The 26,201-nt window shown below is 41.5% G+C and overlaps 1 protein-coding gene across 2 annotated transcripts; it reads right to left on the bottom strand.

The window, feature by feature from the left end:
* Positions 1-348: 348 nt before the first annotated feature.
* Positions 349-25,384, bottom strand: cdk1 (cyclin dependent kinase 1). Of its 2 annotated transcripts, none has more exons than XM_043712324.2 (9): positions 25,235-25,384; positions 23,364-23,465; positions 13,098-13,154; positions 11,636-11,792; positions 10,480-10,603; positions 5,069-5,239; positions 3,157-3,320; positions 1,599-1,737; positions 349-702 (listed from the first exon to the last, which is right to left on the bottom strand). In XM_043712324.2, exons 3-9 carry the CDS (start codon positions 13,132-13,134, stop codon positions 589-591), a joined length of 906 nt encoding a protein of 301 aa, XP_043568259.1. In that variant the 5' UTR covers positions 13,135-13,154; positions 23,364-23,465; positions 25,235-25,384; the 3' UTR covers positions 349-588. The 2 variants fall into 2 exon arrangements, with proteins under 2 accessions (XP_043568259.1, XP_043568262.1); XM_043712327.2 differs by lacking the exon at positions 25,235-25,384 and adding an exon at positions 24,817-24,960.
* Positions 25,385-26,201: the final 817 nt, after the last annotated feature.

The raw sequence follows: 26,201 nt of genomic DNA, 5'->3' as shown, positions 1-26,201 counted from the left end.
ACCTGCCCCAATTCCTTTGGAAACATCAAAACCCTGGAACATCCAACAACCATTGCTGCCTCTGTGACAGAGGAATCTCCATAATGGCCACAACATCATAGCTCCAAGTAATAACCCGCTATTTCCCATTCCAGCCACACACCATCCTGACTGGGACATCTTGCCATTTCTTTCACTGAAACTCGGTCAAAATCCTGGAACGTCTCTCCCGAAAGTCACAGTGGCTCACCTTCAAGAGAAATTAGTAAATGCTAACCTAGTCAGTGTTGCTTATATACCAATGAAGAATGGAAAAAAAATTGAACATGGAGAGTGCCAATCAGTAAAAAACCTAGTCCACCTGCAATATGGTGTACATTAAGCCTTTATTTGTATTTACAAGTTATACAGGTACAAAAACACAGTATTGTGCCACAATAGAATAGTTAGAAGGAAAGAAATACATAGATATGAACAGACAAATCTACAGAGGTTTAACACAAATGGTTGTAGCTGGATTTATTTTTAAAAGGTTGGTGAAGAAAAGTGGTCCTGGTGCATTTGGTGATTCCCAACTGCCAAAAGAGGCAACACACCTTTCAACAACCATTAATTCCTTTGGATATTGGCAGGGAGACTAGATTTATCCAAGTCATCAAAATACGGGTGACGCAAAGCTTCTTTTGCAGATATTCTTCTAGCAGGATCATAAATCAAGGTTTTCTGGTAAAAGACAAATACTTCATTACAGAGGTGATAGTTCTCTCACTAGGCAAAGCAAACTACCTAGTTTACAAAATTTAACAGGTACACGTGAATGTAGCCATAAACATACAAAGCTTAAAAGAAAATATTGTAAACTCAAAATTCTAACAAATAAATGCTTGTACAAGTCAAAGTTGCAATGAAACATTGGAGTTTGTCTTGTTTTATTTATGCAGGTCATTCTGCTTTAATGTGTTTCATCAACAAGAGTTCGCTATACGCGATTAGAAAGTGTCCCCAGTTTGTTAAAGGCGAATTTTTAAAATGTGTGTTGGCTGTAATGCAATTATATCACCAACACTTAGTATTATTTCTAAAGCACAGTTTTTCTCTAACACAGGGCTGTAAAAACAACTACAGACAGTTCTGTATTGTGCTAACTCTGAATTTCACAAGTTCAGGTGGTATTCCTAAATACATCAATATGCTTGCTGTTTATGAAATGGTAACATTTCATATTTGAAAAGGTTCGCATCAGCACAAATTTTATTCCCAATTGCTTCTTGCATCATTACATACAGCTTACTCATTACAATGCAAATTGGCTTCATTCAATTTGCCAAATAATTGGAGCATGAGCAAACATTGCAGCCAGTTAACAGAAGACTGTGTAATGAAAGCATTCATAGAAATGCAGAAAATATGCTGCAAATGTGTATTAATAGTCTAATTGTAGCAGTGAACTGTTAAAATCTGAATCCATTACCATAGGGCATATAAATTTAGCTCAAACGTAGTTATAGCAGGGAATTTAAAGTTCTAGCTAGTGGTACTACTATTTAAATGAATGACTTCACATCTGCTAATACAAAATAGTGACAAAACAGGGTACATATTGGTAAAAATCCACTTACTGCTAGCAGGTCAAGGCCATTTGCATCAATGTTCTTGACTTGTGACAAGCTGCCTGCCTTCCACTTGGGAAAGGTGTTCTTGTAATCTGGCAAAGCCTCAACCTCAGGCCAGATTTCATTGTTTGGAGTACCCAAGGTCCTGAGAAAGCAAGACAAGTTTGAAAATTACAGTAAGGTGCTTCAATGTTGCCTCAAGGTCCATTGTGGCCCTCCAACCCACTTCATACTGGGATACCCCAGAAGTCTAACATCATTTCCCCTCCCCCCACCTTGTCTCAGTCAAATCCCTCGAACTCAGCACCGCCTTCCTAACCTGCAATCTTCTTCCTGACCTCTCTGCCCCCACCCCACTACGGCCTATCACCCTCACCTTGACCTCCTTCCACCTATCGCATTTCCAACGCCCCTCCCCCAAGTCCCTCCTCCCTACCTTTTATCTTAGCCAGCTGGACACTTTCCTCATTCCTGAAGAAGGGCTTATGCCCGAAACGTTGATTCTCCTGTTCCTTGGATGCTGCCTGACCTGCTGCGCTTTTCCAGCAACACATTTTCAGCTCTGATCTCCAGCATCTGCAGTCCTCACTTTCTCCTCTCGAACTGAACCTCCAGGAAGGCTTTCATAAAGAAACTGCTTTGATTTTATATTGACTGCCAACATGGAGGTAGGATTACAAAAACAGCTGAAGGGGCGGACTGACTTACTGATCCATCTGACACAAGACCTTACTACACTGGCTTTCAATGACTCAAATTGCACCAAGTTATTCATCTCATCAACACCCCAAATTTTTATTATCTTGATGACCTCCTTGTTACTCCACCACTAATACTGATGCAGAAAGTAAATTAAATTCTCACTGCTCTTCAAATATGAAGTTAACATGTTAATTAACTTGATGATAGAGAGCTACATGAGACACTTGAATGAAAACATTGCCTGGTGACTTGCATCACTCAACAACTTATCCTCAGTGCAAGGAAATACAATAGAATCCTCCAGACTTATCATTTTGGACAATCCTTCAGAATTGATCATAACCACTTCAAACAAAGAACATAAGAAGGAACCTAAACATATAGATGTTGATTCAAAACAAGTTCCCTCTGGATTATGGACTGGTGTCAGTAAATTGAGTCACTCATGAATAGTACCGATTGGCATAGAGGACTTTTCTGGACACAAATGGATTTAAGCCATGTGAAATAGCTCCCCATTTCGATAGACTGAGCCGATGGAAATGCTGTATACTCATGTTATTTAGAGGGATAGGAGCCAAACACAGGCAATGGGACAAGTTCAGTTTAAAAAACCTGGTCACATGGAAGAGCTGGGCCAAAAAGCCTGTTTCCATGCTGGATGACTATAATTCTGTGACTGCTGTCATGTTGTAAATATCAGGTTTTTTTGCCCCATTATAAAAAGGGAACATTTCCTCCTTGCAGTGCACTTCTAACTTTGGAAAACATGGATAACTCACTCTAGAGATGAGGGGAAAGACAAAAGCAGAAGTCTTCTTGCACCTTGTTATGGAGATGGAGTGCTTTTGTTTCAATGTACCTGAAAATTCTGAACAGTTGATCAATTTCAGAGTCTCCATGGAAGAGAGGTCTCTTAGTGGCCATTTCAGCGAATATTGTGCCAATACTCCAGATATCCACTGGTGTGGAGTAACGGGCAGAACCAAGGAGTACTTCAGGAGCCCTATACCACAGTGTCACAACCTTTGAAAACAAAAATCACACATGCAATTACCCATTAGCTTGTAAAACTCCCATTATTTAACGGAGGCCCCAATGACAGTAAGGCACACCACAGAATACTGTTCAGCACTGATGATGAAATCAATATTTCAATTAGATTTTTTTTTTAAACTAGATTAGATTAGTGTGGAAACAGGCCCTTCGGCCCAACAAGTCCACACCGACCCGCCGAAGCGCAACCCACCCATACTCCTACATTTACCCCTTACCTAACACTACGGGCAATTTAGTATGGCCAATTCACCTGACCTGCACATCTTTTGGACTGTGGGAGGAAACCGGAGCACCCGGAGGAAACCCACGCAGACATGGGGAGAACGTGCAAACTCCACACAGACAGTCGCCTGAGGCGGGAATTGAACCCGAGTCTCCGGCGCTGTGAGACAGCAGTGCTAACCACTGTGCCACCGTTCCTGACAACAGTTTTTAGAATTAGAAACCCTGTCGAAAGAGGAACTGAAAAACAAATATTTTCACAGCACACAGAGATGACTGTTAATGTGTCCATGAAACATTACATGGGAAAGATTAAAATGCTGGCAAAGTACTACTTTGTTGAAAAAATTCAACGCGCGAAGAAGAGCGCGTGAGAGTGAAAGTGTAAACATTTCTGATTGATAATCTTTTGTTAGAACTGAGAACATTATCGTCTGATAGGGAAGGAAAGGTCAAACAGAAAAGTTTTCGATCCAGTGGATGTGGAGAGACTAAACACCCAAATATTGATATGTGTTAAAATGTGTCAAATGAAGAACCCATCCAAAAGAGAATATGGGTGAAATCAGGAAGCCTGTTTTTAAAACCGTAAGCTTTGTTCTGGAATAAATCCTCTCCAGGTTAAGACTGGCTCTGAATTCCTCCCTCATTTATTAGGAATACAACAAAGCTGAAGATAATGTGAGATGGTACTGGAGCAAGAAAAAACAATGTATTAGAGAAGGTCAGACCACCAACAGCTGCCATCAAAGGACCAATGGCTCTGACCCAAATTATATGATTGCATATGGAGTCCTGAAAGCTGTGAAGTACATCACAAACATGGAATGCTGTTCCTAGAACTTAAATTTGAAAAGGCATTGCCGAGCCCTCTGGACTCAACATGACTAACTTCTATCATCGGTATTCTGTATAAATGGGAAGCGTACAGGGACAAAAGCTGTTTTTCCTTTTACTATTACCCATTTCTCAATCTCCTCTGTCTTCTAGCTGATCATCTTGCTTTTGGCCAGTCCTCTCCAGCTTAAAGCCTTTACATTGCCAAGTGCCAGTTCTGATAAATGGTCATCAACCTGAAGCATTCATTCTATTCCTCTTTTACTGTATGTTTGATTTTACTTATGAGAATGTTGGCTCCCTGAGATTTCAGATTCCAATTCTCATCTATGAAGGTAAAGATGGAAATCAACATACTCCCATTTAAAAGTTGCATGAAAGGTTAGACCATCTGTGTTACACTGTTTGCAAATAGCTGTGCTTTCATCTGTAAAGTGGATACAAAGAATGCAAAGGGCCAGGAAAGATTTAGAGCTGAAGACCTATATGGTAGCAAACGGCAGCCAGTCCAATTATTGAGGAATCTTAATAAACGGGCATTCTATTGAAACTTAAAACAGACGCAAAGCAATCATTAAAGCAACTTGAATAGAAAACCTTTAAAACTGCATTCATTCATATACTGGAACAAAGAAACTGCACAACTGGACATGTACCTCATGAGTATAAACTCTGACAGGGACACCAAAGGCACGAGCCAGTCCAAAGTCAGCCAATTTAATTACGCCTTTACTATCAATCAGCAAATTCTGAGGCTTTAAGTCTCTGTGCAAAACTCTTCTCGAGTGACAGAACGCAATCCCTTGTGTTATCTGGTACAGGTAACTCTGAAAAAAGAGAAAGGAACCACATCAATCACCATAGGTCATGAATACATGAGAGAAAATTGGTGTAAACCACATAAGGAGACTATCATTTTACTTCAAAACTGATTGCGTAGCAGAGTAACAGGCCAGGGAGAAATACAGACAATAGCGAACTTTAGCATGCACTTATCAATCTAAACAAGTTTAAACAAAAAAAGTGGATGGGAGAGGCTCAAGGAGACTGGAGGTGCTGTGGCGGGCAGTGCAAAAGTTACTTTTTAATCACAATATCTGTGTATCCATCATTGCTGACAATTTTTTTAATAAACCAAACTTTGGAGCAAATATATTACCTGTAAGGATGCACTTTTAAAAGCAGTATTCATTCATTTGAAATTGCGAAAACAAACACCAGCATCCAGGATAAAAATTTAAAAATTAGGATATGTAAGGAGTCCAGAGTAGATAAGACTCAAGATTGTACAAGTGCAAAGACTTGGGAATTGAGATCCTAGGAAAGAATGTGTTTAAGCAAAAGGAAGATGAATTAACTAAACACGCAGCATTCATACAAGGACAAACATGGATAAAATGATACTTGGGGCTCAAGATGACATCTTACAAAATAAACATGTAAAGTGGATTCTAAGAACAACACAATCTATAGTCCCTGGCTAAAAGTGGAAGATGCGTAACATTGCATACAAACAGACTGGTTCTTAAACAAAAACAGATATCGGTGGAAAAGCTCAGCAGGTCAGGCAACATCTGTGGAGGGAAATCAGAGTTAATGTTTCACGTCCAGTGACCCTTCCTCAGAACTGATGGTAGCTCAGAAAAAAAAAGGATTTTATGCAGAAGATAGGGTGTTGGAGGTGTAGGGGTGGCAGGGAAGAGGAGAGAAGAGGAGGTAAGGAATAAAGGATAGTGAAGAGTTCAAAGAGAGAGAAGAACAATTAGATAAATGAGTGCATAACCATCAGTCTCGGAGAACAAGCAGATGGTGGAGTCCAGAACTTGAGGGCACAGGTTTAGGGTGAGGGGAAGATATAAAAGAGACCTTTGGGGAAACTTTTTTCACGTGGTGTGTGTATAAAATGAGCTGCCAGAGGAAGTGGCTGAGGCAGGTACAAATGCAACATTTAAAAGTCTTCTGGATAGGTATATGAATAGGAAGGGTTTTGAGGGATATGGGCTGGGTGTGCTGGCAGGTGGGACTAGATTGGGTTGGGATATCTGGTCTGCATGGACAGGTTGGACTGAAGGGTCTGATTCTGTGCTGTACATCTGTGACTTGGCCTCCACAGCTTTCTGCAACAATGAGTTCTGCAGATTCACTACCCTCTGGCTGAAACATTCCTCATCTCCATTCTGAAGGGTTGGCCCTTCACGCGGTCGGGCTTGTGGGTATGCGTCTCTCCTACTGGTGGAAGCATCTTTGCCACATCCACTCTATCCAGGCCTCTCAGTATTCGAGAGTTTCAATGAGATCCCCCCCTCAATCTAGAGTTCTGGAATATTTATACTGAGGCGGAAAGCATTCAGTCCTGAAAAAAAAACTGTTTAAATAATTGCGCAATGGAACAGATATAGCACTTGAACTCAAGTGAGCAAAGCCAAGGAAGTGGATGGATGGAATAACAACAGGTAAAAATGAAATATCAGAAGTATCTGGCAGCTAGAATCAGCACAAAGAAATCGTATTGAAAAGGAAACAAGAAAAGCCTCCCTTTATTTAAACCATTGTAAAGTACAGACCTCAGTATCTAATGAATACAGTAGAATCGCAGAACAATACCATTACAGTAGTCCAGCGACTACCTTACAAGAAAGCTACCCAAAAGCCAGACTAATACACGAGAATGAGAATTTAAGTTTCATCATGGTAGTCACAAAGTAAATCGTAAAAATAATGTTGCTATAAGTAAAAGTACGCATGGAACTGCACACCTCATGTCAAAGCTCTCTCGATTCATTAATGTCACAGAGTCAGAGATATACAGCTTGGAAACAGACCCTTTGGTCAACACGCCCATGACTACCAGATATCCCAACTCAATCTAGTCCCACCTGCCCATATCCCTCCAAACCCTTCTTGTTCATATACCCATCCAAATGCCTTTTAAATGTTGCAATCTTACTAGTCTCCACTACTTCCTCTGGCAGCTCATTCCATGCACGTACCATCCTGTGTGAAAAAGTTGCCCCTTAGGTCTCTTTTATATCTTTCCCCTCTCACCCTAAATCTATGCCCTCTAGCTCTGGACTCCACCACCCCAGGGAAAAGACTTTGTCTATTTATCATATCCATGCCCCTCATGATTTTATAAACCTCTATAAGGTCACCCCTCAGCCTCCGACGCTCCAGGGAAAACAGGCCCAGCCTGTTCAGCCTCTCCCTATAGCTCAAATTCTCCAGCCCTGGCAACACCCTTGTAAATCTTTTCTGAACCTTTTCAAATTTCACAATATCCTTTCAATAGGAAGGAGACAAGATTTGCACGCAATATTCCAACAGTGGCCTAACCAATGTCTTATTCAGCCGCAACATGACCTCCTAACTCCTGTGCTCAATACTTTGACGAATAAAAGAAAGCGTATCAAACGCCGCCTTCACTATCCTATCTACCTGCAACTCCACTTTCAAGGAGCTATGAACCTGCACTGCAAGGTCTCTTTGTTCAGCAACAGCCCCTAGGATTTTAACTTTAAATATATAAGTTCTGCTAAGATTTGATTTCCCAAAATGCAGCACCTTGCATTTATCTGAATTAAACTCCATCTGCCACTTCTCAGCCCATTGGCCCATCTGATCAAGATCCTGTTGTAATCTAAGGTAACCTTCTTCGCTGTTCTTTACACTGCCAATTTTGGTATCAACTGCAAACTTACTAACTGTACCTCTTATGCTCACATCCAAATCATTTATATAAATGACGAAAACTAGTGGACCCAGCACTGATCCTGGTGACACTCCACTGGTCACAGGCCTCCAGTCTGAAAAATAACCCTCTACCTTTGAGCCAGTTCTGTATCCAAATAACTCGTTCTCCCTTTGTTCCATGAGTTCTAACCTTGCTAACCAGTCTCCCATGGGGAACCTTGATGAACACCTTACTGAAGTCCATACAGATCACAATCACCACTCTGCCCTCATCAATCCTCTATATTACTTCTTCAAAACACTTAAATCAAGTTTGTGAGACATGATTTCCCACACACAAAGCCATTTTGACTATCCCTAATCAGTCTTTGCCTTTCCAAATACATGTAAATCCTGTCCTTCAGGATTCTCTCCAACAACTTGCTCACCACCAAGGTCAGGTTCACAGGTCTATAATTCTCTGGCTTGTCCTTACTACACTTCTTAAACAGTGGCACCACGTTTGCCAACCTCCAGTCTTCCAGCACCTCACCTGTGACTATCGATGATACAAATATCTCAGCAAAAGGCCCAGCAATCACTTCCCTAGCTTCTCACAGAGTAGTGTCCTTTCGGGAAGGAAGCCCAGTGGTCTGGACTATGTGGCTTCAGTTTAACAACAATCCCTCCCTGGAGAAATTTATCATATCACTGTATTAATATTCTTTTTCCGAATGTTATGCTGATTAAACAAGTAGCATTGACCAAGTAGCCAAGCACAGGCCATTGATATAAGGAACAGCAAGCAAGACAGGAGAGGGAGACTAATGAGAACGAGTGTTAATGGAGAGAGTCAGTTACTGAAACATTGATTACAGCACAGAACGTAATTTGGAGAAGATGATAGCTACATGTGCACCTTTAGTGGGAGACAGTTGATAATATTCGAAAGTGTGTAAAGGTGCAACGTCAGAAAGTTTGGCAGTGCCCAAGCTTACGCAATGTTCAACCAGGTTCAAGGGGATTTACAGGTTAGTACAAGAACGTCAAGCAAATCCTAAATCGTAATTATAACAGAAAAACCAATAGGTTGAGAAGGCAGAATGGAAATTTCTAATTTGATATTAGTCTACTGCTGAATTGCAATTTAGGTCAAACTTACAAAAGAAACAAACTTTGTAGTGAATGAAACCTTTGAAGAGCAGGTGTGCTTGCTGAAATGGATAGAGATAGCGAAGCTGATGTGCTGAAAATTTTGTCAAACATTAAGATTGACAAGTCGCCAGGCCCGGACCAGATTTGTCCTCAGCTGCTTTGGGAAACGAGAAATGCAATTGCTTCGCCACTTGCGAAGATCTTTTCATCCTCGCTCTCCACTGGAGTCGTACCTGAGGACTAGAGAGAGGCAAATGTAATTCCTCTCTTCAAGAAAGGAAATAGGGAAATCCCCCGGCAATTACAGACCAGCAAGTCTCACATCTGTCGTCTGCAAGGTGTTAGAAAGGATTCTGAGGGATAGGATTTATGACCATCTGAAAGAGCATGGCTTGATTAAATGCAGTCAACACGGCTTTGCGAGGGGCAGGTCATGCCTCACAAACCTTATGAGTTCTTTGAGGATGTGACTAGAAACGTTGATGAGGGTCGAGCTGTGGATGTGGTGTATCTGGACTTTAGCAGGGCATTTGATAAGGTTCCCCATGGTAGGCTCATTCAGAAGGTCAGGAGGAATGGGATTCAGGGGAACTTAGCTGTCTGGATACAGAATTGGCTGGCCAACAGAAGACAGCGAGTGGTAATAGAAGGAAAATGTTCTGCCTGGAAGTCTGTGGCGAGTGGTGTTCCACAGGGCTCTGTCCTTGGACCTCTATTGTTTGTAATTTTTATTAATGACTTGGATGAGGGGATTGAAGGATGGGTCAGCAAGTTTGCAGACGACCCAAAGGTTGGAGGAGTCATTGACAATATAGAGGGCTGTTGTCGGCTGCAGCAGGACATTGACAGGATGCAGAGGTGGGCTGAGGTGGCGGCAGATGGAGTTCAACCTGGATAAATGCGAAGTGATGCATTTTGGAAGGTCAAATTTGTACAGGATTAAGGATAGGATCCTTGGCAGCGTGGAGGAACAGAGGGATCTTGGGGTGCAGGTACATAGATCCCTTAAAATTGCCACCCAAGTGGACAGGGTTGTTAAGAAAGCATATGGTGTTTTGGCTTTCATTAACAGGGGGATTGAGTTTAAGAGTCGTGAGATCTTGTTGCAGCTCTATAAAACTTTGGTTAGACCGCACTTGGAATACTGCGTCCAGTTCTGGTCGCCCTATTATAAGAAAGACGTGGATGCTTTGGAGAGCACCTTACCCAATTAAGGCAGTCAGTTAAATAACATTGCAGATACCTTTACTAGCATTTGGTCCATCATCTGGCGACTAGGTAAGGAATCCAAATACTTTTTCAGATCCATTGAAAGAAATTCAAATATAAGGTACAGCCTTGCATCTTGCATTAGTACATCTTGAAGACTAAAGAAGAGGGAAAAGTTGAATTAATTGCTTGGCTATAATAACTTGCATCGCAACTTCACGTCAAATTCTCTCTTCTCGACAAAAGACAGACTTGATTGAAGTACACTACTATAGATGTCAGAAATTCCCTAGTTTTGAGAGTCTAGACAGAATACTGGCTGGCTATTATTCTCCTCTTTGAATAGTGCCATGGAATAATTTACAGTTACTCAGGGGAAATACTGCAGAGTGAGTAACATTGAGAATATTAGCAGTTTCTACACTCACTACACCAAAGGTTAAGTCCTCAATAGTCAAGTCAGCATAGGTTATATGACTCAGTTCCTCACCGGACAGTGTAACATAGCCCTCAAGGGCACCTCCTCTTAATATATTCAACCCTGCTTTTGACTTCAAGAAAAATACGTAACAAAGTTGTCACCACCACCGCTTGTTGTGCAGCGCTAACTTCCAACCTCTGAGCCAGGAGGCTGGCTTCAAGACCCACATCTTCTAAAAATGTGTCATAACATATCTGAACAAGTTGATTAGAAAATATTTAAAAACGTTGCCAAAAAGGAGCCAATATTTAATTTGATAATATGGTGTCATTCCTTCCCGCTGGCAAATTAATCATTCTGTATCATCCACGTCAGGATCCTCCTGAATCAAAGTGCACCCGGCCTAAGTGAAATAGTCATCACCATATTCACTTTATACAGAAAACAGCCATTATTCAAATGACCTATTCACTATAATATCGTTTGAACAGTTTTAAACAAATTGCAAATTAACAAGTTACCAAGATTCTCAAATCTTTTTGATCAATTAACTTAAGCAACTTTAGGCACCGGAGTAGTTAACTGCAAATTGTTGCATCATTCACACTCTGCAAAACCAAATTGCTCAACCTTGTGGATTCTTACCAAATGGAGTAAATTAGAACATTTACTGCAGTCTGCAATATTCATAGACGTCTCGATTTCATTCTAACTTCAGGCAACCTGAATACAAAAATATGTACACCTCAATTTAACTCTGTACACTCACCAGACAATATTAGGGTGCTGTAGTTCTTTTAAAAGGGAAATCTCTCTGATTGCAGTGCTGGGAACACCTTCCTCTTCACTCTCCAACCGGATTTTCTTCATGGCTACTATCTGCTGAGTCGTTTTATGACGCCCTTTATAAACGACCCCATAAGTACCTAAAAATGTTCAGCAATATCTTAAATTCAAGGTTCCTACAGCTTTAGTAAAAACGAAATTCTGTGACTTTTCCCCACATTAAAGAAAGAATTTCCAGTATGCCTTGTGAAAGCTGAGCAAGGAGGAGGTCTCAACTATTACACTGTTTTAGATATTGCTGCCCCAGCAGGAATTTGTTCCTGACCTTGCTCACCACGCTCTGAAAAAAAGTATCTACCAAGTCCTTGCTTCCACAACAAAGTATCTGAAATGGACATTATCAAAAATTCTCTTCACACAATAGAGCTAAGAAAGCTGGGATTGGGGAATGGAGGCATATACATCATCCCTGTTTGACAAGCTAGTTTTCCTACTACAGCGGTTGCTCTGACAGTTTCCAAAACAGCCATTTACTGGTGGTAAGGAATGAGATTGGATAGGTGGGCAAAACTGGTTCTGGATATGTGAAGTAAAGCAAATAATTAATGGTGGTCAAGCAGACACCAAGAAACATTGGAAAAAGGTTAGAAGTCTCACCTCTTTGTATAAAATCGCATGACTTTCCACTGACATTGGGCATTTTTGGAAATTGCCAAGACTTTTCCAGGTCTGGAAGTCATTTATAAATTCATGACTTTCGCAGATTGCCCTTGACCAACAAGAACCCTGTTAAATGAACTGTAAAAACTCTGAATAACTTCACTGGTGAATTCATAAAATGACTAGAACAATGCTAGAACATTGTACTAATTGATGAGCTGTTGAGTTTTCATACAAATTCACAATGATAATGAATAGCTTCCCTTCGTACCAACTTCTCTTATAGCACCTCCCCCCAAATCTTTTTCCTACCAAATGACTCAACCACCTTCCTTCCTGGCTCCCACATGAGTGATATTATCAACTAGTCCCCATTTCTCCAGGTACTGACCATCTTCCCATTAAAATGTCTCATTCTAAAACTCCATCCTCAAAAATTAAAAAAACCAAAAATACAAAAAAAAAACCAAACACTTCGCCTGCCTAAATTTCAAACTAATTTAATTGAGGTGGGAGTGCAAAATATTTCATTTAATGCATCAACTGAATTCAAAGTCTTACATCAATCGATGTGACTTCATTGGCCAACATGATTTGTATGTTTTCCTCAGAGCTTGCAGTGGCAAAGAAAAGGGATGGGATGATACGATACTAAAGCATTTCATATACAAAGGGAACATGGTTATACAATAAGCAGTTCACATTTCAACTTTAGCCAACGTATCATTCTGTTGTATATTCTGCAAGTCAGCTTAAAGATTCAACTTAGAAAAGAAATTGCTCACCTTCACCAATTTTCTCAATCTTTACATAATCCTCCATGCTGTTGTTCACAATTCAGCCTGCGAACAAATATCAGGAGATTAGATTTCCATGACAGAATAAAACAGATGAGTTTTGAAATACTGCAAACATTTGAACTCCGAACGTGAACAATCTTCAAAACCAGATGTATAAATATTCACTTTACAAATTTATATTGCAAAAGATTTCATTTCAGGACAAACATTTGGGGACGTAACATGATAAAACTCCCAGCGTTGTGAAGAAATGCAATGGCAGAAGTTTGGCAACATTTAGTTCAGCAGTCAGAGAGGGTGGGGGATGGACTACATGCAGTGTGGGATCCTGTCTGAACAGAAATAGGGTGAAAGTCTGGAGAAAGTGGCTTGATAGGAAACTAGATCTTGACAACTCTAGTTAACATTGATGCAGGAAAACAGAACTGGCACTGACACTTTCTTTGCAGTCAGAATTTAACCTTCTAGGAATTTACTTCAGGCACTGAAATGATTTGTTCTTTGATCACAAATGAATCAGCATTTTGACACCTCTCACAAAAGAATGCTGACAATAAACAGTGGCTATGCTATTAGAATTCTGAAATAGCAATTCATGGATCAGAATTCAAATTATAAAATCCACCTGATCTACTAATGCCCTTTCCACAGAAAATCTGACATCCTTAGTCTACGAAACCTCAAACCCACAACAGACAAAGGTAATGGGAGTTGCATTCATTCGGACTACAGCAGTGCAAGATAGACAGACTGGATAGACAGGAGTAAAGTGGCAAATGACAATTAATCCAAAAAAGTGAGAGGGGTGATGGATTTTGAGTATCAACATGGCAAGCACAATTGTAGGACCCTAGGAAATACATATTGTCTGAGGGACATGGTGTGCATGTCCACAGACCCTTGAAGGCAGAACAGGTCAATAAAATGGTCAAGGCAGCATGAGATACCTGCTTTTATTTATAAGAGTATTGAATATAAAGAGCAAGGAGGAGGTTATAAAGGAGCTGCATGTAACTGGTTAGGCCACAACGAGAGTGCTGAGAGTTCTGGCCACCACATTATACCACAACGAATACTGAAGAGATTCACCAGAATATGATGGAATCATCCCAGTTCAGGCAATGGAAGAGACTGGCATTGTTTTCCTGACAGCAGAGCAGGCAAAGGTGGGAGTGGACAAGAGAACTGATTGAGCTCCACACACTTCTGATTGGCACAGGTAGACAGGGAGAAACTTTTCCCCCTCAGTTGAGGGGTCAATAATCAGGGGACACAATTTTAAGGTTTAGAGGGTATCTGAGGAAAAGAAAGAAAAACCAGCCAGAAACTTACAGGCATCTGGAACACTCTGCCTGAAAAAAGCGTGACAGAGGCAAGGACCCACAAGACATTTGAAACATCACAGCATGCAATGCTATGGGCCAAGGGCTGGAAAATAGTATTAGCATAGACAGCTGTTGATGACCAGCACAGATACCTTGGTCAAAGGACCACTTTCTGTGCTCTAAAACGTTTAAGATATTTTATTCATGCTTCCCCATCATTATTTGTGTCCACTTAAGAATCCATCCACTGCCCCTATTTCTCATCTGCAAGCAGCTCCTTGTGCCATCAGGAAACAAAGCATCATTGTTCAAATGTATGCTAATTGCACACAACTCCACCTCAACCACTCAAGTCAACTTCCCCTCCAAGGTACTCACTACCCTATCTTGGAAAGTCATTCCTTCAGTGTTACTGGGACAAAAGTTTGGAATTCCCACCCTAACGGCATTGTAGGTCTACCTACAACACATGGATTGAGCTGTTCAAGGAGGTAGCTCACCACCTCCTTCTTAATGGTAACTAGGGACAAGCAATAAATGTGGCAATCCAGTAATGCTCATGTCTCTTGAGTGAATCAAAAAACCCTCCACTTGTTTCCAAATTGCCAAACCCCTGATTCAACAGCCAGTAAAGGACCAGCAGAAAGTTCCTTCTGTTCGCAGGGAAGTGCAAAGGCATTGTTTTTGATTCTTATCACAAAGTACTCCCCAGCCTGTGGGGAGGTCACATCTGATGACGTTGATTGCATTTTATGGAGGTAACAAGAAGAATTCAATGTGGGGTCTACATGGGTTTTAACAAGGTTTGACAAGGATCCAAGTGCAGGCTCATCAGACAGGCAAAAATGGAGGGCAACGGAAGGCAAGATGAATCCAAAGTTGACCCAGTAGCAGGAAGTTAAGGACTTTGTTGTGGTTCTGTTCACCGAGCTGGGAATTTGTGTTGCAGACGTTTCGTCCCCTGTCTAGGTGACATCCTCAGTGCTTGGGAGCCTCCTGTGAAGCGGTTGGGTAAACATGACTCATGTGTGGGAGAAACTTGTTCAAATTCATGGAACACTGGCACTAATACTGAGGACGGAGGAATGTGTTCTGATTAGACAGACTTAACCTGAATCAGAGTCCTGGACACTCTCATGGATAGGGCTTTAAACAATATTGGAGGGGAGCTCTAGTTGCATGGAAAACCTTGAAGGGAAGGAGGGTTTAGCAGAGGTTATTAAAGTTTCCAGAACAAGTAATAGGGTAGAGACTATTTAAAGGCTCAAAGATCTAACCTCAGACACAGCAGGTAAGGGAAAAACTACAAGAGGGGCAGTCAACACAGGATTGAGGGTACCTTACTTAAATACATGCAGCAGACCAAACGAAGGAAATGAACTTGTAGCGCAGATTGAACTTGGCAAGTACAATGTTTCAGGTATCAAAATGATGTGGCTGCAAGGGGATCAGGGCTGAGAATAAAATATCCAAGGATACACACCTTATCAAAAAAGGACAGGCAGATAGGCAGAGTTGCTTTGATAGTAAGAAATTAAATGAAATTGATAGCAAGTGTTATACAGCTGGAAGGTGTAGAATGTGTGGGTACAGTTGAAAAACCAGAGGAAAGAAAGACATCGAGAATTATGTCCAGGACAAGATAACTGTGGCCAACAAGGGAAATCAAGAACAGCTTAAAAGCAAACGATAAAGCAGACAAACATGGTAAAGATTAGTGGGAAACTAGAGGATTGGAAGCCTTTAAAAACCAGCAATTAAAACAAAGCTTTTGTGGGGGAAGGGGGCGTTGGAGGAAGATGATGAACTATAAGGAAAATCTTGTCATAAATACAACAGAAGATTGCAGTTTTTTTTTTAAATATAAAAAAGAAAGCCAGAAGCAAGAGTGGGCACTGGCCCTCTGAAAGGTGAGCCTGGAGAATTAATGAGTATCAAAGAAATGGCAGATGAACTGAGCACACTTTAAATTAGAACTTCAGGAATCAGGGGCAGAGGTGAGTGCAGAGGCCATCACTGGGGTGGTGCCGGGGAAGTTGAAAGGTGTGAAGCTGGATAAGTCATCTTTCAGGAATCACTGGAGTGAGAAAGGGTCTCAGAGGACTGAAAAATAGCAAATCTAATACTGCTGATTAAGAAGGGAGGGAGATAGAAGACAGGAAACTATAGGGCAGTTATCAAGGAGAGGTCATGCCTAACAAATCAGTTAGAATTCTTAAAAAGGGATCAAGCAAGTTAGACAAAGATCAGCCAGTGAACATGATCCACAGATATTTGTATTTCCAGAAGGCCTTTGACAAAGTAAGCACAGGAAGCCGATAAATACCATAGAGCCCTTGGTGTCAGGAACAAGGTATTGACATGGATAGAGGATTGGCTGACTAGCAGAAGGTAAGGATAATGGGGTTTTTTTCAGGATAAAGTGAGGACTGCAGATGCTGGAGATCAGAGCTGAAAATGTGTTGCTGGAAAAGCGCAGCAGGACAGGCAGCATCCAAGGAGCAGGAGAATCGACGTTTCGGGCATGAGCCCTTCTTCAGGCTCATGCCCGAAACGGCGATTCTCCTGCTCCTCGGATGCTGCCTGACCTGCTGCGCTTTTCCAGCAACACATTTTCAGCTCTTTTTCAGGATGGCAGCCAGTGATAAGTACAGTTCGCAGGGGGCAGTGTTGTAATCACAGCTATTCACATTATACGTAAATGAACAAACCGAGGGCATTGTTTCATCTGCAAACTTAGCAACAAAGATAAGTGGAAGGCCAGGTAACGGTGAGGAGGCTGCAGAAGAACTAAGGCTAGGAGAGTGGACAAAGAGGTGGCAGATGGAAACAATGCAGGAAGATGGAAGGTTACACACTTTGCGAGGAAGAATAGAGGCATAGATTATTTTCTAAATGGTGGAAATCTTAAGCATAAAGGGATTTTGAGGTCCTAGTTCAGGATTCTCAAGCTTAACATGCAAGATCAACTGACCATTAGGAAGGCAAATGCAGTATTAGCATTCAATTCAAGAGGACGAGAATATTAGAGCAGAGATGTATTGCTGAGGCTGTATAAGGTTCTGGTCAGGCCACATTTGGAATATAATGAACAGTTTTGGTCCTTGTATATAAGGAAGGATGTACTAGCACTGGAAGTGGAACAGAGGAGGTTTACAAGAATAATCCTGAAGGGCTTGTCATGAGAGTTTGAGGAATTTGGGTTTGCACTTGATAGACTAAACGGAGATCAGATTGAAACTGAAGAATGCCGCGAGGTCTGGATAGAGTGGTCATGAAGAAGATGATGTTTCCACGAGCCTCAGAGTGGAAGGCTGACAATTGAGAATGGAGATGAGGAGAATTTCTTTAGCCAGGGGGTGATGAGTCTGTGGTACTCATTGCCACAAAAGGCCGTGGAGGTCAAGTCATTGCGTGCCTTCAAGACTGATAAATAGGCTCGATTAGTAAGGGGATTAAGGATCACTATGGAAGGCAGAAGAATGGGGTTGAGAAAAACACATCAGTCATGATCGAAATGTGGAGCAAACTCAATGGGCCAAATTAACTAGTTCTGCTCCTGTAGCTTCTGGTCTTAACCCAGAGAAACGTGAAGTTACATTTCAGAAGGAGAAATATGCAATAATGGAAGGATTCTTGAGAGTCTTGAAGCATCAATGGACCCACAAAGGTAACAAAGGTAATGGACCCAACTAGGTAAGCTAGTCAAGGATGCTTTTCTTCATTGACCGAAGACTAATATCTATGTGCAGAAAGCTTGCACTAGAACTGTTGAAAGCACTATACAGACTGCAGCTATAGTACTGCTTACAGTTTTGGTCGTAACATCACAAAGAATGCGATCACCAGAAGGGAGGGGAGATTTAAGGTTGTTGACTGGCGTGGAGAATTTTAACAATGTCAAGAGATTGGATCAGCTGATTGAGACAAATTTAATCAATTAGATTAGGTTTTGCTTTAAATCCAGAGAGGTGGGAAGGGGTCTCTGGAGTTCACTAAACATGAAAAGCAGAAACCCTCACTATATTTAAAAAAAAACACTGACATGTCCTTGAGGTGCTCTAGTCTAAAGGGTTAGGGACTAAGAGCAGGAAAATAGGATTAGGCTGATTAGACTTTTCTAGCACCAACAAGATTGAGCAAAAGGCTTGTAGCTGTGTTTGCACCAGTTGAACAATGACTCAACTAAAGTCTTCATAATCGTTTTTATCTGGCTGGCAATGACTTCCACAATTCTCTATTGCTGTTCTTTCAACTCCACAATCTCCTGATAACTGTACTTATGTAACTGCCTCTTCTTCAGCATCTTCAATTTACAGCAAATACAAGCTGGTTAGTTTAAATTTGGTGGTGGGGAAACTTCCAGAAATAATAATTCAGAACTAAATTGATAAACTTGCATTTGTCCATGCAATTTATGAAAATAGCATGAATTTCCAACGGAAAATCAGGTTGCTGAAAACTATTGAAGAGCTTCCAGCAAGTTAACAGCATTGCTGAGGGCATGCACTTGATATAATGTACATGGATTCTGAAAAAGGCATTTAATAGTGCTGCCTAGAAGAAAGTGAGAGCATGTGGGGTCTAGTAGCAACATGGATATACTATTGGTCAATGATAGTAAACAGAATTGATTCCCAAATACTTTTGGAGCTGAAGGAAGATTTGGAACAGGGTTCCCAAGGGGTCAGTATCCTCCCTAATCTTGATATTATTGACCTAGACTTTTGAATTGTGCCTGTGCACAAAGTTTATATAGGAGACAAAACTGGGAGCATTCTCAACCATAAAGGAGAAAAGTGCAAAACTTCATTGGACCTAAACAGGTTGGTAAAATGGAAAGACAAGCAGCCAAAGTTCAATGAGAAAATAATGTGAGGTCGTACATAGTGTTAGGAAGAACAGGGACAAACAAAATTAAGGGAACAATTCTAAAAAAGGGCACAGGAGGTGAAGGACTCTGACATATACATATGTATGTCATTTAGAGTGTTGGACCGATTGGGAGAGCAATTAATATTAATCAAAATTAAAATACTGTACATAAGTACAGTGTACTAAATGAGGAGGTGATGTTGAACTCATACATGATACTTATTAGACCTCAGCTAGAGGGTGGTGTACAGTTCTGGGATCCACATTATAGGAATAGTATGAACAAATTGGAGAGTTTCAGAAAGAAATACATTCGAATAGTCATGGAGAAGTTGTATATGCTCAGTCAGAGATCGTACCCAGTTTCAAGCATTGTACTTTAGGGAAGATATGAACGTATTGAGAATGTGCAGTAGAGATTCACAAGAATGGTTCCAGAGAGGAGAGACATATGTGGACAGATAGGCCAAATTAGGACTGTTTTCCTCAGATGAGATGTATCCCAGGCTACTATGGGAGGCAAAGGAGAAGATTGCAGGGGCCCATATTCTAAGAATCAAATCCTCTCACCACAGGAGAGTTTCCAGAAGATTTGAGGACAGCTAATGTGCTACCATTATTCAAGAAGTAGAGGTAAACCATGGAATTATCAGCCAGCGAGTCTCAGTGGGAGAGATACTTCTGGAAAAATTTTAAGGGACAGAATTAATTTCCATCGAAAGAGGCATGGATTAATCAAGGATAACCATCATGGATTTGTCAGGGAGAAATCACATCTGACAAGTTTGATTGCATTTTTTGAGGAAGTGAATAGGTGTGCAGATGACAGCAGTAAGTTGTTAGTATCTACAGACTTCAGTAAGATGTTTGACAAGGTGTCATTTGCCAGACTAACCAAAGCAGCAACAGCCAGGGCAATTTGGCAAATTGAACCCAAGGAGTAAAGCAAGAAGGTGGTAGTGGCCAAAATTGCTTTTGAGACTATGCCTAGTGGCGTACCAGAGTTTAGTGCTAGTCCAGAAACTATCTGGGATTATGATCTGGACATGAACGTAGGACACACAATCACCAAGTATAGATGTTAGAAACTGGTAGTGCAGTAAATAGCAAGGAGAAAAGCTTTCAACTAGGATGACATAGATAAGGTGGAGAAAGTGATGACTGCAGATGCTGGAGATCAGAATTGAACAGTGTGGTGCTGGAAAAGAACAGCCCTTCTTATGCCCAAATTGTCAACTCTCCTGCTCCTTGGATGCTGCCTGACCGGCTGCGCTTTTCCAGCACCACACTGACTCTGATATAGATGCGGTGATGAGACAAGCTGAACAGTGACAGGTGGAATTTAACCCCGAGAAGTATAACATGATGCTATTTTGAGAGATCTAACAAAGCAAGAGAGGACACGCTGAAGGGTAAGGCACAAATACAGAGGTTCAGAGGGACACTTGTGCATTTTAATACATTCTTGAAGTAACAGGACAAGGCAGCATTTGGAACACAGATAGACAATCCTTTATCTGAAATCCCAAAATCCGAAAAGCTCCAAAGTCCAGAGGTTTTTTTGTGAAGTATTTTTCTCATTAACAAGGTTATTTGGTGTGCAAACAGTTAAACCAAGCCGACACCCACTTGATGCGTGTCACTGGGGGGCGTGGCCCAGCACCAGCAGGCCTCCATTCTCTCTCAAGGCCTATTTTACTTAGTAAGTCTGCTTCTCCGGTAAGATTTTGAAAAAATTTCACCAAACTGTAACTTATTCTGAAAATCGAAAAATTCTAAAATCCGAAAAACTGCTGGCCCCGACGATTTCAGATAAAGAATTGTTTACCTGGACTTGTTTTTATTAAGTCAAGATATTGAATACAGCAGTGAAGTTACAATGGAGGTGTACAAGATGTTCATTGGAGCAGATGGAGCACTATTGCAATTCTGATCACTATACAACAGGATTGCACTAGAGAGAATGTGAACTTGATTCACCAAGATGTGGCTTGGGCTGGATTGATTCAACTAAGAAAGATAGACTATACAGGCTGGAGTTGCTTTTGTTACAGCTGACAAGGCTGAGGGGAAAACCTGATTGTGGTGTACAAAATTACGAGGATAAAAGACAGTAAATAGGAAGATAGATTTCCTTTTAGTAAAGGGGTAAATAAACAAGGAACAAAAGCACATGGTAAGGGCAGGAGGTTGAGGGGAATTTCAAGGAAATATTTTTCACCAAGAGTGATAGATTTCTGGAACTCAGCATTTGAGAGACTGGGAGAGACAGGAACAATCACAACATGGAAGTATTGAAATGAATATCTAAATGTAGGCCAAATGCCAGAAGAGGGAATTAAGGAGGATAGGTGTAAGATGAGCAGTGTGGATACAATGGGTCACAGGGCTGCTTTCTCATATTATAAAATTCCTCAGGACTCTTGAGGTACTCAAAACCATGAGGAGTTGACAGATTACTGAAGGGGAAGCTATCTCCACTCACGAATTGATGGAGAACATGAGGGCATAGATTTAAAGTAATGATAAAAAAAGCAAAAATAATGAGAAAAATCCTTACGGTCTGAATGCACAGTCTGATAACTGCCACTACCACACACTTCAATCAAGACATGAAAAAAGAGGGATTAAATTGTTCCTTTCCTACAAGAAGGCAGGAGCACAGAACTAAGTAAATTGCTCATTTCAAATGCCAGTGCAGATACTATGGACTAATTGGGGGCCTCATCCTATGCTGAGAATTTAAGAACTGAGATTTAAACAGTAGCCATGCCTTCCACTGCCTGCACTAAGCTTCAAAATTTCCTGCGGTAACCTTTCTCTCTTTCAGAGGTTGCTTAAATCCAACCTGTATGATTAAGCTGTTAATCATGTCCTATATGACTCCGCATTCAATTATAGCCAGAAGCCCTTTGTGTTTTACATTACAGAGATACTGCAAAAATACAAAAAGTTATTAGTTTGGTTTCTTGAGGTTGAATTTGAGGATCTTGCGTTTCTTAACCAACAAGTCCCAACATCACCTCACTTTTGCTTACTTTTACCTCATCTGGAATTCATTAACCTGTCTTCACCTTTTATTCAGATCATTCTTCACCTTTTCCCACTTTACCCAGCATTATGCTGTGACCATACAAATTCACCTCCCCCTTCCCTTCAAGAAATCTAAAAGAACTGTTTCCTCTGAGTGACAGGCTCACAATCATCTATGCCCATCCAACACAAGGGCAGAGGATTCACCACCTGCACTTTTATCTTCTTCCTTCTCGGGTCCCAAATACTCATTCCAGGTCAAGTAGCAATTTACTTGTACATGCAATTAAGTATGATGCACTCACCGCTGATGATACAGTAGCCAAATGCAGTTTAGGTAATCACTTTGTAGAACATCTCTGCTCAGTAGTGACTGGGCTTCCAGTCATGTCATCTTAATTCTGCCCTCAGGATTCAACAATTTCAGATCATGCTTCCTCCTGTTTACTTTCTAGTGGTAGCTGATGATTCTGTTACCTCACATTCATTCTCTTGAGATGCAGCCTGACTGCCAAGTAGCTCTCACATGTGGAGCACTGGCATTTATTGCTTGAACTGTACTGCAGTTTAGTTGCATTGACACTATTTCGGATTACACTGTACAATTTACTCCCTTTGGTAAACGGAATCAGTTATTGCAGTGTGCCAAGGAATCATTGAGGCTCGTTCTTAACCGCTTCCCTATTCCTTTGGTTGTATATAAGCAGTTGGCTTTAAGAACCTTGGTCCGTTATCCTTGAAACGGCCCATAACTTGTCTGACATGTTATGTACCAAATATAAAGTGAATGGTGCTACAGTCTGGTGATAATTATAACAGAGGGAAAATAAAGGAATCATGTTTGACTTGGATGAAAGTCTTGGTTGTCATGCATTCTAGTTTCCCCAAGACTACACCATCTCATTGTCGTTGAGATAGTTGCTTGTAAATCTTGAAGAAAACTTCAGAAATTTGCAGCATTACGAGACAGGTGAAGAATTTACAAGTGGTTAAAATGATGAAATATCAGAAAACTTACCCGTATTAACAGGCAAAAGTCCCAGGTTAAATCTTTCAGCAATAACTTCAGTACAGAGGACGTTGATCTTTGCAGCTTCCAGGCATGTAATAGTCAGATGGCCTGTTGAAATACAGATAATTGAATGTTATCAATCTGTTCTATACTTTGAAAAAAATTGCAAGCAGTAAAGTTATGAACTTAAAATCAGCAACTGCAGCAAGAAAATCAGAATTTCTCCAGACTGACAGTCTTGGACTCTCTAAAGCACCCAACCAAATTAGAGGAATAATTAAACTTGCTACCTTGAGTTATGCATATTCTTCACAATTGAACGTCTGTGGTAAGGGCCAATGAGGTGAGGTAGACATCATAGCTAAACATACCAAAGCTCACATTAAAACATATGCTGTCCAAAGCAGGTCACAAAGCTGGTGCATGAAATAACCGGATTGTCCACACCTACATTCCAACAGCCTTTCTAGCCATTACATTAATTCATAGAAACAAATAACTTCAGAATGGTGATAACATAGGGTGGGATGGAAATAGACATTCATGCACATGTTTGCAGCAGGTGTCCATAACAGCTAGTCACATCAGGTCATTTTTCTCAATTTCTCTTCAGAAAAAAAAAAATCTCTTCCAAAAGCTATAATTAAGACTGCTTTCACCACATTCTCAGGTAACTGCATTCCAGATTTTAATCTTTCATTGGAGAAGTAAAGGTTCTTCCTCATGTCACTGTTGCTTCCTTTACAAATCACCTTAAAATCAGCCATCCTTCCTCCAGGAACAGTTCATCCCTATCAATTTAATTTAGACTCATGATTAAAAGCACCTATTAAATCTCCTCTCAACCCTCTCTACTCAAGAAAAAAATACAGCTCCTATACTACATCCTTCTCACTTAAGACATTTATGATTGAAACCATTATCAACCTGCTGTAACATCCTTCATAAAAATATGCTACATACATAATATATTTAAGTTAAACCAGCTTTAAAGGTTCACCGTAATTCCCTTGCTTTTATGAGCCTTTACTTCATATAAGAAACCATTTAGTTAAGCATATCTTCAACAGCCATGAGCCCTCAAGCCTTATGCCATCTTTAGCTACCAAAAGCAAAGTACTGTGGACATAGAGAATGTTTAATAAAAACTCAGAGTCTGGCAGTATCTGTTGAGAAAGAAAGTTTCATATTTCGAACATGATAGGACCCTTCTTTAATACTGGAATGGTGACCATTTTTCTAACTCTTGGTCTGTAGCTTTATAGGTAATAGTGCCTCACCTTTCAGGAACTAAGTTAAAAATCACACAACACTAGGTTATAGTACAACGGATTTGTTGGACCATAACCGGGTGTTGTGTGATTTTTAACTTTGTACTCCCCAGTCCAACATGGGTATCTCCACTTCAGGTACTAGCTCACCATCCTCACAAAGGGTTTGAATGCGAAAAATTACTTACTTGGCCTCTGAACCAATTATTTCAAATCGTGCCTAGTTAATGAAAACAATAAATGCTGGAGATCGGTCTCACTACACTGTAATCTGATGATACAGCTGTTAAATCCCCTCTGACCTAACGAGATTAATTAACTCTTCAAAAACAGAATTAAACAAAGACACTTAACAGCTACAGGTGTTGGAACTGTAAAGTTCAAAGAGCTTCACATGGGGCTTCCAGAAGTTAGCCGAACTACCCCCCCCCCCAACAGCACTACCAGGAGGCACATCCAGGAGGCCCAGACCCAACTTACAGGCCGGCCCTGAGGTCTCTCTTCTCTACTCTGCACCCCCCCCAAACCCCTCAGACCCCCGGGGACGGCACTGGATCACCCGGGAGGTGGTTCTGTTCCTGCGTCCCATCAGCGGCCGGGACGAACCTGCAGGCTGTGCGTGGGTGAAGGGATGCTGGAGAAGGCCGAGCGGCGCTGGGTTGACTGAGACAGCAACACTCGTTGCTTGTGCCCGCTCCCGCCGCAGTTTGAACGCCGCTCGCTCCGTCCAACCGCCCCCTCCCTGATTCAAACCTTCAGCCAATCCGCGCCGCCATTTGGATTCAAAGGAGCCAATCAGGACGGCCGAGCGCACTGGGGTCCTTCGCCCAGCGCTTAGGTGGCCAACGAGAAAGGCGCGAATCGCCGGAGCTCAGCGGCAGAGGATATGGGCGGGGCGTGGCGGTGTCGGGGGCGTGGCGAAGAAGGGGGCGAGGTCTTGACCGCGGGATCCCGCCTTGGGGCGCGGCATGTTGACGGGGGCGGGGCTTGACGCTTGGGACCTCCCCACAAAATAGACGGGGCGGAGCCTGATGGTGGGGGCGGGGCAGTAAAAGCCCGGGAACTTTGAGGCGGTCGGGGATGGTACGGAGTCGGAGCGAATGCTCAGTTTGTTTCTCTGGTTGCCGGATTTGTTTTGCTTCGCTGATGGTTTGAGGTGAGCGGGTGGATTTTTAATTGCACAGTTTGACTCTCTTATTGCATCCAGTCTTGTAAGACATTGGTTTGCACCATGATGGTCAAGCCTGCATTCAGCATCACCTGGGGTGGCACCGGTGTACCATGGTCATCTCTGCTGCATTTGCTGTAGAGAAAGACTTTGGACAGAAAATATGCATTTTAGAATTCAAATGTGGCAGAGTTGGGCTGTGGGTTGGATTCAGGGTAAGGGCTGGTTGGAAGTCCCTCTTTTTGGCCTTGGGGAGCTGTTCATTTTTGGTCACATTTCCCAATGACCTTCAAAGTAGTCAAGCTCAGAACCACTCGAATCACCAGGTTGACAAAATAAGAGTAGACGTGGGCCACTTAGCCCTTCACACCCCCACACACATTCAATAAGACCATGGAATGTCTG

Source organism: Chiloscyllium plagiosum, unplaced genomic scaffold (assembly GCF_037043375.1).
Source record: "Chiloscyllium plagiosum isolate Xiang-an unplaced genomic scaffold, Cpla_swu_hap1 HiC_scaffold_22, whole genome shotgun sequence".
NCBI classification, from domain to species: domain Eukaryota; kingdom Metazoa; phylum Chordata; class Chondrichthyes; order Orectolobiformes; family Hemiscylliidae; genus Chiloscyllium; species Chiloscyllium plagiosum.
This window is presented reverse-complemented; position numbering and strand designations above follow the sequence as displayed.